The 16,988-nt window shown below is 43.9% G+C and overlaps 1 protein-coding gene across 1 annotated transcript in view; it reads right to left on the minus strand.

Moving 5' to 3' along the window:
* Positions 1-14,695, minus strand: part of LOC311089632 (uncharacterized protein) — a 39,325-nt gene extending 24,630 nt beyond the window's left edge. The window contains exon 1 of the mRNA XM_084124495.1: positions 14,608-14,695. Coding sequence (XP_083980621.1) covers positions 14,608-14,668 — 61 coding nt within the window. The 5' untranslated portion in view covers positions 14,669-14,695. The remainder of the gene's footprint in view (positions 1-14,607) is intronic.
* Positions 14,696-16,988: the final 2,293 nt, after the last annotated feature.

Raw genomic sequence — 16,988 nt, forward strand, 5'->3', positions numbered from 1 at the left:
TTAATGAGAGGTTTTATAACTGCCTGTTTAAATGTTCTTGGAACATGACCTAAAGATAAAGATGAGTTAATAATGAGTTACCTAGAGATTGGCATGGGGTACTTTCCATAAGATCATCTCTCAATGCAAATCAAACTAGCTTTTAGGCTAACTGAAATAAAACCATGCCAATCTCTAGGTATGGTGAAGGCTATGTGATGATGTGGGGCTATTTTAATTCCAAAGGCCAAGGGAACTTTATCAGGATGCATAGTATCCTAATTTTTTTTTTTTAAAAATACTTAAAAATAAAAATCTGCCTGCCTCTATGGGAATTTAACATAAGGGTGTACTAACTTATGCACCATGTATTTTAAGGAAGAACATTTATTTATTTACGATACATTATTCATTCACAAAGAAAATTGGTGTCCTTAAAGGTTGGATTTTTCCTAATTTTTTAAATTAAGGCATTACGTTCAATTTCCAAAATATGATTTTTTATTCCTCTTTTTAGTCAACTTTAGCATGGGTGTATTCACTTATGCATAGCACTGTATATATATATATATAGTCTATGTGTGTGTGTACATGTATATATATATATATATATATATATATATATATACAGGGGCGTAGCACCAAATTTTGGGCCCTGGGTACAAACCATCTTGCTGGGCCCCCGTACCAAATAACATAGTGATATCAATGGGTGGGGTATTGCATTTTTATCATAAAAACACTTAAAATGTAAACAAAATAAGCCACATTCTGATTAATATATTTTTGTTTTATTGTCAAAAGTACAAGTTAATTGATGATTATTTGTCTGTTTAAAATAAATGCAGACTATAGAATCACAGGGTACACTAACCGCCAAACTAGACATTCAGTCTTTGAATTACGTTTTTAAAATAAGTCATTTTCAATCATTAAGATGTGCATTGAACTGAGAACAATCCAGTACTTAATGTAAGACCGTGCGCGAGCTAATTTGCATAGCAATGCGGTAAAATAGGCGCTAACGATCTGTGTTTTTGCGGGTGTTAGATTTTGACAATGGAGGGAAATATACAGTGTTTTTATGTAAACTTCTGATTTTTGCAGTGTAAGATTACGGTTAACACCTTTAAATATTACATAAATGTATTATTATGTATTTTTATTAAACTTATTGAGTGTATAAATCAGCAGCAAAAAGTAATTCTTGAAAAAATCTGCACAGTAATTTTATCAAATCTACACGTTAATAAAAACAAATTGCTATTAGTACTCTTATAAAATTCAATCAGGCAATCATACATTTCTCAATTTTATATTTATATATTAATGTCAAGAATTTAGAAGTGTATTTATATAGCCTATACGCTACACTAAACAGAAATAATACACAATTAAATTATGCTTATTTTAAAAGTATTGAGCAGGCTAGGTATAAAAAAATATAGGCTTTTAATAATCTTTCAGTGCGCAAAACCATGATAATATGAAACGCTTCAAAACAGAGCGCGTATGCGCATCGCGGGTGCAGAATGATGTGCTCAAAGCGACATGGAGTCACAGTGTGCAGCGCTGCACAAGTGCGCATTTAAAAGTTCACGGCACAAAGCGAAGACATGTCGAGCGCACAAATCCTAGTGTATATCTGTCCAACAGTTTATTGATCATTTGTTTCTTCACAGTTTTAAATTCCAGTTATTGTGCGTTTGGCGATTCATAGTCCTTGTGCTGTTTGTGATCTAACAGGCACACGGGTAGCGAGTCGTTTAAAAACAGCAACAAACTCCAACAAAATAAAGTCATTTTATGCAAATCCACAGCCTTTCTCTACAGATCAATCATTATAATGTTAATATATCATATTAGAGAGAGTTTTACCGTGCATCCTGCTGTAACCGGCAGAGGCGCGCGCGCTGTTTTAATAACGTTAGCTGCTACTGAATGGAGAATGATTGACAGCCGCAGAGGAGGGAAAACGAGTTTCCGTAAACTTTAATGATGTAAATAGACGTCTGAACCTCACATTAAGCTATGGAATGGCTTCAGATGACTTTGTCACCCAAACTGACGTGAAAAAAGCGTGAGGTGCCGAAAAGCGCGCTGTTTGCATCCCTGTATGTAGGGTGTGATACTATAAAGTATTGGTATATTATTCAAACAGAGTACGAACATAAATGTATGCTATTCAACCTGGAGTAGCCTAGATATTTATGTTAAAACCACGTCAATGCTCAATGATGCATTTGGAGCTCACCTTTCTTTTCAAAAAACTGAGTGAGCAACTGCTTGCCCTCATTTGCCTTTCTCTCTTTAATCTTCTTTTCTTTACGTTTTTGAGCCCCTTATTTTCCTTTCTTAAGGAAAGACATGACTCTTCCCCTGTCTTCCTAGTTCCTATCACGGATCACTCCAGCTCCTGTCTCATCAACTGATTCACCGCGGGTCCGTAGCAGAAGCACCTGACCTGCGGGTCGTACCATTTACATTGATTCGAGAGGGGTGGTGGGGCCCTGCACAGCATGAAAATGACTTTTTTTATACCAAACCAGTGCTTAACTACAAGTTTAGTTTTGCACAGGAACTTTTTTATTTGTACATAAATGCTATGCAAATGTTAGTGCATGTACAGTATATGTATGTATAGAAAACTGACTTCTAAGGGCCCCCCCCCTGCCTCGGGCCCTGGGTACTCGGTACCCTTTATCCCCCCAGTCCGACGCCCCTGTATATATATATATAATTTTATAAACAATATAGAAAGATGGCGACGGGTGTGGCGGTACATGCTAGAGCTGCTGCTAGCCCTTGTACAAAATCTTTGATTTTTATTAATACGACCGTTGTTTGAAATGTGTACGACTACGATACGCTGCATCAAACATAAAGGCTCTCAGAAGGACATTAACAACATTAAGGACTGTCTGAAGGTGCTTAATGAGTGCGGTGAAAACATTCCCAGGTTTGTATCACACTACCTGGATGAACTTCCACCTGTCGGATTTCGCAGCAATGGCCCTGGAAGCTCAGGCCAGTGTGAGCGAGAACTTGGGTAGCTCGACATGAGAACAGCAGCCGATAAACCGAAATAAATCACGCCGCTCTGTGGTGGATAAACTATTGGAGACATGCTGCTGGGCCAGCAGCCATATCACCCTGTAGCCCATAGGTCGGCAAGTAACTTTGGCCGCGGGCAAATATTTTTTTTAGCCAGTAGATGGCGGGCCAGCTACACGGAGTAGGCCTATGGATACAAATTAAATACTCTATTTAACTACTAAATAGTAAATCGAACTAATTAAAAACAGATTACAGCCATTTTAATAAAGGTGTGAATGGCAATCATGCCTCATTCGCTTTTGAACTTTATTCCTTTTTTTATTATTATTATTTATTCGGGACACACACATAGGCCTACACACCTAAGGTTTAAGGAGGTCTGCGCGGGACTGTTTTTTTTCGTCCCACTCCCACAAGCCACAAGGTTCTATTCAGCAACCGCTTAAAATACACTCGGTGTTCACCCGCTTTATTTCCCGACCTGACGGGTCTGCAAAATTTAGATCTCATTTCCATAATCTCACATTCAAATGTCTCAAACGGAAAGAGAGAGATTAAGTAGCCTATAATAATTATAAATGCTATACAAAAATTGTGTTCGTGTCAACACAATATAAATATTATTTTAACATTGTACTGTCAGCAGAGAAAAAAATGTCACAGAAAAAATTAATGAAATATAAATAACATATATTAAATAGGACAAAGCCTATCACTCAAATTTCTAAGCAACATAAACGAAAACCATATTGCCCTACTGACAAATGAAGTAGGCTATTTTCTGCCAAACTATTTCAAACATCCTTGCAAAAAAAGAAAGTTGTTGACTGACAATGGTTTCAGTACCAAACAGCTCCTCAGAGCTAGGTGTACAGGTGGTCAGAATCAAGTGCGGATACGCTGTCAAAAGATGTCGGGAGTGGGCTATTGTCAGTCAGACCGTCCGCTCTGTCCAAAGTATAGGTACACCAGAGTTCCGACCGCTACCGTCTTTATACTTTAAAATTTAATCCCGCGCCGCTGCCACCGCATGATTCCTTATGGGCGTTTTGCACAGTATGCGGCGGTGAAATCGCCGTGCGGCTAGGGCTTTCCTCAAGTTTCATTTTAGTTCAGGAAATAAATAGGCTACTGGAAAAACAAGTTGTTTTTCATTTTTTTATTTTTGGTTTCAATTTGAAAAAACGATTGAACGAATGATACACGGGGCCTATTTGTAAACCGTTATTGTAAAATAAAAATAGGCTGATAAAAAAAAAAAAACGGACTTCCAAAATAATCCGGCGGGCCAGAAAATATTGCTGGCGGGCCAGTTTTGGCCAGTTCCGAACCCTGCTGTAGCCCAAGACTGGTCTCCCACTGAAGCTGAGCAGGGCTGAGTCTGGTCAGTACCTGGATGGGAGACTCCTGGGAAAACCAGGTTGCTGCTGGAAGAGGTGTTGGTGAGGCCAGCAGGGGGCGCTCACCCTGTGGTCTATGTGGATCCTAACGTCCCAGTGTAGTGACGGGGACACTATACTGTCAAAGAGCACCGTCCTTCGGATGAGACATTAAACCGAGGTCCTGACTCTCTGTGGTCACAAAAAATCCCAGGATGTCCTTCGAATAAGAGTAGGGGTGTAACCCCGGCATCCTGGCCAAATTTGCCCCTTGGCCCCTGTCCATCATGGCCTTCTAATCATCCCCATATACTGATTGGCTTCATCACTGTCTCCTCTCCACCAGTAAGCTTGTGTGTGGTGGGCATTCTGGCCCAATATGGCTGCCATCGCATCATCCAGGCGGATGCTGCACATTGGTGGTGGTAAAGTGATAAAGACTTCTATGGGGCGAGTGACTCTGCCACTGACTTAAGCACTGGATTAGTTCATGGCAGAATACCTGGCGGCGTTGACGTACCGTGGCACAACAAGTTTGATCAGACTGGATGTTGACTGGGCTATAGGAATTGAGTTTAGTTATGGTGGAAAAAAATTCATCATCCTGAACATCTATACACCCCATGAGAGTTCCCAGAATGAAGATGAATATCTCAACAGGTTGGCCTGTGTCAATTATTCAAGATCAGGCTTCCACCTGCTTTTTTATTGTGGGTGATCAAGCAGGCCTCTGTACAAGACCAAGATGAACAAAGCCAAGCCAGGTGTAAATGAATATGTGGAAGAGTTTCATGCGGAGGCTAGAAGGGCTTTTAAAGCGTGGGCTGAGTATAGACATTAACATGGTCCCTTATTTGAATATAAGAAACGGGTAAATGCACATTTTAAATATGCCCTACGTTTCATAAAGAAGAATGAAAACACAATGAGGTCTGAATCACTTGCAAGGAAACTGCAAAAAAATAATTCAAATGATTTCTGGAAAGAAGTCAAAAGAATGCATAATTGAAAACATCTTTGCCAACGCATATTGATGGTGTAAGCGGTCAAGAGGAAATTACTCAGTTATGGCAAGGCCATGCATGTGCCGTGGTGCTCTCGTAAAAAGAGCTCAATATGTATATATTTTTTAAACATTTCTGTCTTAAAATGCGTTAAAATAACATTTATTGGGGTTTCTTCAAAGGTAGCATGTTTTTTACAGTAACTGGGTGATGAACTGCCGTGAGGTGAACGCGTTTTGGAGTTTAGTGGAGCAGCTCGACCCGCGACCGGCAGATCTGACGTGCCTCACGCAGCATCCTGGTTTTGACGCATGCTGCCTGAACCGGTTTGTTTTGCGAATAGCTTACTCTCATTTCAGGCAGGATCACGGTCCTCTTGAAGCCAGCACACATGAGTACGTTTACAATTGAGTTATTTCATTCATCACTTCTGAATCTAAAAAAACATATAAACAGGACAGGACAGGCAGAGGAGCAGGAATGGGAATGACATGAAGGAATTGCATCGGAAATAAGTCGTACCTGGCGTTTAAAACCCATACTGAACCGACTCATGTCTCCAGGGTCATAGTCTAAAGCAGTGTTCGCCGCATATGACGGCTGACTTTGTCACAGAGGCAGCAGTAAAATCTGCCCGCTTCGTAGCCACAAACCTCACCCAGGCACGAATCAGCTGTTTTTTCTTGGGGAAACTTGTGGAGCCTCTGCCCTGTTTTTGATGTATTCGTACATCCCGCACAAACACAATAGTTAACCAATTTTGCTAGCTAGGTCTCCAATATAACTGCTAGCCTACTTGCCGTTAGACTAACGGTAACTCTAGGCTTGGAGTCCCTCATATGAAGTCACGCCCTGCCTAGTGGAAGAGAGGGGGAGTGCTTAAAACCACTGTAAAAAGTACCAACTTTTCATATTATATTCAGCATTTTGGTATAAAACATACAAAACAATGGTGGGCGGTTCTTATCTTTGTTTAATAAGCCAACATTAACAAGCTGGTTCCCTTTCGAGGGAACTCGAACTGCGTCGGTGACGACACTAGGGGAACGCCCTTCAGCGTAGCGCATCTGAATTTATGAATGAAACCGAATCCAATCCTATTGGCGTTGCGTGATGACGTAGCGTGTGACGGCATAAGCGGATGTATACAAAAGCACGCCGGCACACAGAAATGTCAGCTTTTTTGCTATTCAGCAAGCGCTTGTGTGTGTTTGAACTAGCGAATCTCTGTATTTTCCTATATTTCGTCTCATCATGGCAAGTGAACAGTTTTCAAAATGTGTGTTCCCATGCCCACGTTTTCTCACGCCTGGGGATACACACGAAATGTGTGTGTCTTGTCTGGGAAGGCAGCACGCTCAAGCAGCTCTCGAGGGGGCTGCTTGCGCTCACTGTGAGTCTATGTCAGTGAGAGTGCTGCGTTCTCGGTTGGCTTTGTTTACTGAGGATGGCCAAATGCGTTCTCCCCGCGGTTCAGGTCCCGCATCTGCCGAGGCAATGCGGCGCCGTGCATCGTGGGGATCGCAGAGAGATCTTTTAGACGACAGTGGGACTGCCGAGGCACTTTCCCACTCTTCGTCGGAGAGCTCAGGTTCCCCTATTCCCCGCTCGGGAGCCCGCCCCGCGGCTTCTCCCGCTCGCGATGATGACCCAGTTTTACACCTCTCTGATTCTGAGGAATTAGATGTGCTTAATGTTGGGGGGGGGGATCCAAATGAAAGACATGATACTGTTCAGCCTGCACCCAGCTATGGTGAGTTAGTGGAGGTTTTAACGCGGGCTGTGGCCAAGCTTGATATTTCCTGGCCACAAGAGCGGCAGGAAGCGCGTCCTAAGAGCAAACTTGATGAGCGCTTCCTACAGCCCCGCACGCAACCTTCACGCCGGTCTCTCCCTTTCTTCCCGGATTTACACAATGAGTTGTGTAAATCCTGGAACAGGCCTTTCTCTGCACACCTGTCTAACCCCCCGATTTTAAATTACAGTGATATCGTGGGGGTTAGGGATAAGGGATACGGGATGATGCCTCGGGTTGAGGAAGCACTAGCTAGCTACCTTTCACCCGACCTTGCGTCATCCCTGAAGACACCGGCGCTGCCTTCTAAGCCTTGCCGCACCACATCAGCTTTGGTGGGCAGAGCATATATGGCGGCAGGTCGGGCTGGTGCGAGCCTGCACACAATGGCCATTTTGCAGGCGTACCAGGCCGACCTGTTGAGGGATATGGACCAAGGCGAGGGTCCCTCGGCTGAGGATGTTGCGGAGCTTCGCAGAGCCACAGATTTGTCCCTCCGGGTTACCAAGGAGACGGCCCGTGCCATCAGTCGCTCCATGTCAGCCTTGGTAACCACGGAGAGACATCTGTGGCTCAACCTGTCTGGCATTAAGGAGAAGGACAGGGCCTTCCTCCTGGATGCGCCTGTTTCAACCTCGGGTCTGTTTGGAGAAGCTGTCAACGCCGTGGTTGACAGGTTTCAGGAGGTTAAGAAGCAGGGCGAAGCTTTTAAACAATATCTCCCTCGCCGTTCAAGGTCCAGGAGGGCGGCTGCTAGAGAACAGCCACAGCCGTCTGCCAGTTCCTCTTATCGCCAGGCACAGAAAGCGAGTGTCGCCTCTAGAGCTCCCCCTAAAAAAGCTTGGGACTCTAGACGTCGCTCGTACCCGCAGCCCCCTGAGAGGACGGATCTGAGGACCGTCCTTCAGTCCAGGAAGGCTAAGGGAAAGAGGTCCTAACTCCTATGAGACCTCGGAGGGCCGCCCCCCGCGAGAGAGAGCGATTGAGGTCCCCTCTCTCGTTGGGCCCTCAGGAAGCTGGCGTCAGTATCCCGCCGTCTCTGACGCTTCGGGACACGCTAGCTTCCAGCGAGCACACGCTGGTCTGTCTGCCCCAAGGGCTTGCAGCCAGTCAGCGTTTGGGTTCGCACACCGTGAGTCGTTGTCGGTCTTTCCCTGCCGGTCCTCCGCTTCAGGGTGCCGTCAAGGACTTGCACAAAACACTGGACACCAGCCCCGAGGGGCTGGTTCCCTTGGTGAATTTTGCAGAGGCATGGCAAAACCTCGCGAATATTTCTCCATGGGTCCTGCGCACTGTAGAAATTGGGTACAGACTGCAGTTCCAGGTCCGCCCACCAAAATTCAACGGGGTGGTCTGGACTTCAGTGCACCCAGAGCAGGGTCTGGTGTTGGAACAGGAAGTTCACTCGCTGCTGGCAAAAGGGGCCATAGAGCATGTTCCCCCACCAGTCAGGGAGTCCGGGTTCTACAGCCGGTACTTCATAGTTCCCAAGAAGGATGGAGGGTTGCGTCCAATTCTAGATCTAAGGCACTTGAACCGGTCTCTGAGGAGATTCAAGTTCAAGATGCTAACTATTCCCATCATCGTGAGTCAAATCCAATCCGAGGATTGGTTTGTCACGATAGATCTAAAGGACGCATACTTCCATATATCCATCCTTCCATGTCACAGGAGGTTCCTGAGGTTCGCTTTCGGGGGCGAAGCGTACCAATATCGGGTTCTTCCATTCGGCCTAGCACTCTCCCCTCGCACATTCACCAAGTGTATGGATGCAGCTCTGGCCCCGCTGAGGCTCCAGGGCGTCCGTGTGCTGAATTACATCGACGACTGGCTAATCCTGGCCCAGTCTCGAGAGTTGGCAGTTCGGCATCGAGATGTTGTCCTTGGCCATATTCAGCGCTTGGGGTTGAGGCTCAACACGAAAAAGAGCGTGTTGACACCCGCCCAACGGACTACGTTCTTGGGGGTGGTATGGGACTCGACAACGATGCAGGCACAAATGTCTCCTGCACGTATCGAGTCCATATTGACCACACTAAACAGGGTGAAGCTAGGCCACACCATCACAGTAAAACACTTCCAGAGAGTGTTGGGTCTCATGGCAGCAGCGTCCAGCGTGATACCCTCTGGCCTGCTGCACATGAGGGCCCTGCAGTGGTGGTTGAAAGCCAAGGGGTTTTCCCCGAGGGGAAATCCATTCCGCATGATAAGGGTTACGCGCAGATGCCTTCGTTCCCTATCAATATGGAAGAATCCTTGGTTTCTGTCCCAAGGTCCCAAGCTGGGAGCGTTATGTCGCCGAATTACGATTTCGACAGACGCCTCCCTCACGGGCTGGGGCGCGGTCATGGACGGCCGCTTTACGAGAGGTCTCTGGCAGGACCATCATTCCTCATGGCACATAAATTGCCTAGAAATGTTGGCGGTGTTCCGAGCTCTGAGGAGTTTTCTGCCAGACCTCCAAGGTCGCCACGTTCTCGTGAGAACCGACAATATGTCAGTGGTGTCCTATTTAAACCGCCAGGGGGGTCTGAGGTCGCGCCCTCTGTGCAGACTGGCGCATCAGATCCTCCTGTGGTCCCAGCGGAGACTGTCGTCTCTCAGGGCGATGTATGTCCCGGGGGACCAGAACCAGGGAGCAGACATACTGTCGAGGCAGGGGCTGAGGCCCGGGGAATGGAGACTCCACCCCGAGACGGTGGGGTTGATATGCGAGAGGTTTGGCCCAGTGGATGTGGACCTGTTTGCGTCTCGAGAGACGACTCACTGTCCACTGTGGTTCTCCCTCACACATCCAGCCCCGCTGGGGTTGGATGCTATGGTACAGACGTGGCCGAGGCTACGTCTGTATGCCTTTCCCCCGATCGCTCTGCTCCCAGGAGTTCTGGAAAGGGTCCGTCGAGACGGGGTCAGCCTGCTATTAGTAGCCCCGTTGTGGCCGGCCCGAGTATGGTTCTCGGACATCATTTCACTCCTGGCAGGCCCGCCATGGCAGATCCCTCTGAGGAGGGACTTGCTGTCTCAGGCGGAGGGTTCAGTTCTCCACCCTCGACCCGAGCTGTGGAAACTGTGGGTTTGGCCCCTGAGGGGGCACAGTACCTAGAAGCCGGCCTGTCAGCTGGAGTGGTCGAGACCTTATTATCTTCCAGAGCTCCCTCCACGAGGAAGTTGTACGGCCTTAAGTGGAATGTATTTTCCATTTGGTGCAGAGAGCGTGTTTTGGACCCAGTTAACTGCCCAGTGGCTTCAGTACTGGAGTTTCTCCAAGACCGCTTTTCTGCCGGGCTTACCCCGTCCACACTCAAGGTTTATGTGGCTGCCATTGCGGCTTTCCACGCTCCTCTGAGTGATGGCCCGCTGGGGAGGCATCACCTGGTCGTACGCTTCCTACGTGGGGCTTGGAGGATGAGACCTGCGACTCGCACCAGAGTTCCCTCTTGGGACCTGGCAGTGGTTCTCGAGGGGCTGGCCGAGGCTCCCTTCGAACCATTGGAGTCGGCTGAGGCCAAGAACCTTTCATTTAAGGTGGCCTTTTTGTTGGCCATTACTTCTCTGAGGAGGGTAGGAGATCTCCAGGCGCTCTCTATTTCCTATGGGTGCTTGGAGTTTGCTCCAGGCAACATTAAGGCCATCTTACATCCCAGGCCCGGCTATTTGCCCAAGGTGCCATCTAATGTGGCACGGCCTGTGGTTCTGCAGGCTTTTTATCCTCCACCTCACGTGACGGCGGGTGAGGAGAGACTTCATCTGCTCTGCCCTGTCAGAGCACTGCAGTGTTATATTCAGAGGTCCTCCTCATGGCGGAAGTCAGACCAGTTGCTGGTGTGTTTTGGGTCGCCCAAGAAGGGGCTTCCCGCCTCTAAACAGACCATCAGTAACTGGATCGTTCAGACTATTTCCCTGGCCTATCAGGTGCGCAAATTGCCTTCACCTATGGCCGTGAGAGCTCACTCCACCAGAGGCATGGCGTCCTCTAGAGCCCTCCTTTCAGGGGTTTCTATCCATGACATATGTGAGGCGGCTGGCTGGGCCACTCCGCACACATTCATGAGGTTTTACAGTCTGGACCTTCCCTCTACACCCGGTGCACGAGTGCTTTCGTCCTAAGTTGTGCCTGAAGACAGCTTCACACTAGGATGAGCGGGGTTCGTTGCGGTATAGTGGGTATCTCGTTCCCCTAGTGTCGTCACCGACGCAGTTCGAGTTCCCTCGAAAGGGAACGTCTCGGGTTACGTATGTAACCCTTGTTCCCTGAGAAAGGGAACGAGACACTGCGTCGGTTCGCCACACCTCACCCCGCCTGGAGCACTTGCTTCATAGCAAAAGCTGACATTTCTGTGTGCCGGCGTGCTTTTGTATACATCCGCTTATGCCGTCACACGCTACGTCATCACGCAACGCCAATAGGATTGGATTCGGTTTCATTCATAAATTCAGACGCGCTACGCTGAAGGGCGTTCCCCTAGTGTCGTCACAGACGCAGTGTCTCGTTCCCTTTCTCAGGGAACAAGGGTTACATACGTAACCCGAGACGTTTTCCACGGGACATTCTAAAATGCTTAACGTGAAAAAAACTTTTAAAACGCTTAAAAGGCACTTTAACGTTAATGCATGTACACAGTACACACTTTATTAAGAAACCATACTATGTGTAGATAAGCAGATGAACCCAGAATAAGAACGCAATGCGTTCCTCCTATAGTAAAGCATTTTCATATTTTAATCTAACTATTTTAGGAGATTAAGCCGTAAACGCTTTTCACGTTTTATAATGTATTTTATCCGCATGCACAATTTGAAAAGACTCCAACGGACACAGACAGAGTGAAAGACTGGATTTGTTCTCTCGATCAGATAGGGTACAAGTGATTTCAAAACTTTTCAGACGGTTCTAATTTGATCTTTGGATGCTGTGAGTGTGAACATTTTTAGCTAAAAAGACTGCCTCTCCAGTTTAGCATTTATTGTTGTTTCTGCAGTTAAAAAGACAAAGTTGAAAATTCTGGCTACTATCGTTATTTTAATAATTTCTTTATTTTTATTTTATTTATTAATCTGTCAGGGTTATCTAATCTAACTATTTGTGGCTTGTGTTTTGAATATATGTTCCCCTGCACTTTAGGCATTTTGCACACATTTGCTCATCTTGTGACTTGATTCTGATTTATTTCGTTTTGTATTTTTATTTATTAGAAAGGTACATTCTGTTCTAATTTAATTTAGTAAATTAATTGTTTATTTTTTCGATGCATGTAGCCTACTTAGAGCCTGCTTGCACAGCTAATTTAGCTGATTTAATTTGATTTGCATGTGAATGTAAATCCTGTCTGCAGTGTGGCCTTTCTGAAGTTATTTATGTTATTTCTTAGTTTTATTGATCCAAAATGTTTTTATACATTTTCTTCTATATCTTTGTGTGATTTTCTGTACATCGTGGCTTTGAAATGTTAAAGCCCCGCCCCCAGCCCCGTACACATGATTCGACTATTAGTCGACTATAGGCAAGACTTGATGATTCTGATTCGACTATGAAAATCCTTAGTCGGGGACACCCCTAATAAGCACATTACATTATCTTCGTGAAAAATGTAACCTGCAATTTACACATTTACAAAATTTAAGTTTCTAATTGTGTTCATCTACTAAACAGTTAATTTTATGTTTAATTTAAAAGTGTGTGCAATGCTATTTATAAGTATCGTTTGCCATATGCTATATATAATCACTAACATTTTTTTTTTTTTCTCAGACCTGGGTGTGTTGACCAGTTTCGACAGACGTCTTGCCAGATCTATCCAAAGTGGGTGTAACGTGTTGGCTTTGTTTGTTTTTTTTTGTTGGTCTCTTAAGGTTAATTCACTCACTAGTTCCTCTCATTGGGCTGGGCAATTTACACTTTTCTCTTAGACATTGATTTATCCTCTTAAAACTTTTATCATAATTTTTAAACAATATAATGCAGCATCATTTCAAAAATAAAGATTCTCATTATTTATTTTCCCAGATGCCATCCAAGGTGTATATGACTTTCTTCATCAGAACAGAAATGCATATATTTAATCTGTAGGAAATTCAAGCTTCCTACATGGATGCATACAATGCAAGAAAATGGGTTCCAGCTTTGTGATTAATGTAAGAAACAAATCAACAAGTAAAATATTCTCTACTTTAAACTAGTGCTTCTGACCAGGGCTCTGATACCGTTTGAAATATCAGAATTTTCATGTGAAGTTCATTCTTCTGTTTGCAATCAAAGCATTGTTTTCTACACACTTTAACATGCCAACATACTTGCGTTGCACAGCTACGCAATGAATTTAGTGCAGACAGGAAGAGCTTTTTTGTTAAATCTTTATTTGTTTTGTTTACACCTATTGTGTTGCTACATAAGATATTAATTGATCAGGTTCATGCATTACTTTTGGACTTTCCAAATGATTGTCTTTCAGTTTCATGGTATGCATCTAAAGATTTTTAATTTCTTTCTAAAAATGTTTGTGTTCTGCTGAAGAAAGGCAGTTGTGCACATCTGGGATTGTATCAGGGTAAAAGAATCATGAGAATTACATTTTTGGACAAATTCTTTAACCCTCTGGGAGTCACTTGTTATCTTTGCGGTCAAAAGTGACCGGAGAACACCAGAGAGTTAAAGGATTTGTGTTTGTTAAAGCAAGTGCTATTTTACTTTTTAACTTACTGTTTGTATTGCTGAGATTCAGTTTGGGTCAGTTTCAGCCAATTTGTAAATGGCCATTTTTTGCTTGTGTTTTAATAAATAGAAAATGATGTACCATAATCTAGTTCTTCTTTATTTATTTTCTCTACATCTTGTGAAAAATAGTTTGATATGTCGATATACATTATATACTACATATACTAGAAATGTTAATTATGTATTATGTTTTTTATGTATTGTAGAATTATTGCTGTAACCATTGCTGCAAGTACAATTTGAAACTATTGAAATAGTAGAATTACAGTAAATGGCTGGAACCACAGCTGCCAGTATTTTACTGTAAATATACGGGTGAATTTTTTAGTGTATTAATAAATGAAACATAAAACACACCAGCATAAAAAGCAGAAGTTTTAAATCATAGTATTTTCCTGACTTAAAGCAAACAACACACTCTCCAGAATAAACTATTAGTCTTTATCAGAGAGCTGTTCAAATCACTGACACACTCTTAATATGAAGATAATTCTTCATCATCAGATGTTTGAGTGACACTATGTCCAGTATCAGGAATAATACAGTATGATCTGTGTGTATCAATACACAACTCTGAGATCACAACGTGAATGTGTGCAAGAATAATCTGAGCATGTTCAAATGAACTCTTTCCAGACTAATTCCACTAAATGTCTTTAGAGAAAATACAGATTTCTTTACCTGTGAGAAGTGAAGAGAGAATGATCAGTCCCAGCAGACACAGATCACACTTATCAGCCATTTTCTGTTTCTGTCAGTCTTCCTCTTCATTATATATAGTTACAGCTCCTCCTTTAAACATCATCAGCTCCTCCTGTGGTTATTCACTTCCTCTCATCTGACCAACCAACCATCAAATAAACATAAAGCCTAATGTTGCAGTGCATGATGGGAACCACCAATCAAAGCTCATCCATGTCTCCCAAAATAATCATTATTGCTAATATAGCGTATAACTGTTGAGCTGAGTGAACCTGAAGGTAGTGATGGTGAGATGAAGCTTCATGAAGCTTTAAAGCTTTCCAGCCTGATGTGTGTAAAAGTGGTTGATTTCTCCAGGTTTGGAATGCACACAGCGACACCTGCTGGTCAATGCTGATATCATGCAGAACAAATCCTCAGTGGTGTGTTATGGAAATTAATTTGACTTCATGCAGGGCTGCCAATGCTGAGAATCAGGCAATCGACACTTTTCACTCGCTCTCACGACACACATCCAGTTTCTCACGCAGAGGAAAATCATGAAGCAAAGAGGACTGACACCGACAGACAAGGTTACTATTGATATGAAACACACTCTCAGATTCTGTAAATTTTATCACGAAATTCAACAATAAATACGGTTTTGGTGCTTGTAAATATGACGTGACAGATCGCTGTATCGCCTGAACCAATCATCTCTTACTCTTCACTACTAGTTAAAGCAGTGGTTCCCAATTCCAGTCCTCGTGACCCACTGCTCTGCACATTTTGTAGGTCTCTCTTATCTGACACACTCAGTTCAGTTCATGGAGTCTCTCCTAATGAGCTGATGATCTGGTTCAGGTGTGTTAAATAAGGGAGACATACAAAATGTGCAGAGCAGTGGGTCACGAGGACTGGAATTGGGAACCACTGAGTTAAAGGGTTACTTCAGGATTTAGCATTAAGCTTTGTATTAGTAGAAAACCTGTAGTATTTTCGAATTACCCTGCTTTCCACCCTCATATCCCCCTGAGAGGAGAGATTTATGTATTTTTTGTCTGGAAAAAAATCCTCCGATGACGAAAAAATCGTCATTTTGCGTCATCGGAGGATTTTCTGGCCAGAGGCTAAAGACTACAGCCAGTAGATGGCGTTGTTCCGCATATTTTCAACCCGGCCATAGAGGGTGGGATCTCACTCACAGAATGTACACACAGTCAGCCGTCTTTCTTTGGAAGCTAAGCTAGCAGGCTCTTGTTCTGTGGAGAAAGCTGAATAGTAGGAGAAAGCTGAGTAGTTGGAGAAAGCTGAGTAGTAGGGGTTACCATCCTCCTTTTCCCGGACTTGTCCGGCGGGCGAGAGATCGTTCAAAATGTCCGGGAATCGGCTTTTGCTTTCTGCAGTCGCCATTCATTGTTTACATGCTCACCTCTTGTTTCAATCTAACTGAATTCATTCCAATCGGTGAATCTGAATGTAGTGTTTATATGAACGCTAAACAAGTGATCGGTTGATGTGCGTTTTAACATTGCTAAGAAAATTCCTGCTCCTCCGTGAGAGATACGAGACCCGGCGCATCTCAGTAATGACACCGCCGGCCTCGCGCCATTCTCCCGCGGCCGTCAGCCTCGTCCTGCTCACCACAGTAAACATAATGAATGGCGACTGTAGAACGCAAAAGCCGAATCCCCGACATTTTGGGCGATCCCGAAATCCCAGGCAGACTCACGGAGACTCACTGGTAGCTTAACCTTGTTTTCAACTCTGCGCTCTCTTACCGGTAGGCGTGGCCTCCTAGGGCAGCGAAGCAAGTGCATTCTGGGAGTTGTTGTCTTTCATCCACATAAGCCAAATATAAATTTTCTGGCTTTTCTCAGTCTAGAAAGCTCCAAATTCAAAAATTTCTTCACATTTCTTCTACATAAATGACCTATTTTAAATACACATTCATCTTTCCAGAGGTGAAGTATCCCTTTAATAGCAAATAAACACGAATGAACAATAGGTGTGTTGAAAGATACAGTACAACTTACCGAAATGTATATCCCTCATACATAATATCGATCAGTCAGTGTTTTTCACCCGCGGAAGAGCTCAATAACAGCTGGAGAACACTATAACCTACATGTGACGCTACATTTACCTCAGGAACATTAATGACCATAGCACGCTAGTTGGCTAGACAAATTAGCTATATAGAGTATTTTGCTAAATATGTGCACTATATTATTTTATTTTTTTAATTGTTTTAAACATTTTTTACATATATCGTTAAAATATTATAACATTATAATAAAACCCTATTATATTTAATTTGAGTTGTTATTTTTAACCTTTAATAATAATAAAAGCTGACAGGGCATTATATTAACAGCATT

Source organism: Abramis brama (assembly GCF_963993115.1).
Source record: "Abramis brama genome assembly, chromosome: 1".
Taxonomy (NCBI): domain Eukaryota; kingdom Metazoa; phylum Chordata; class Actinopteri; order Cypriniformes; family Leuciscidae; genus Abramis; species Abramis brama.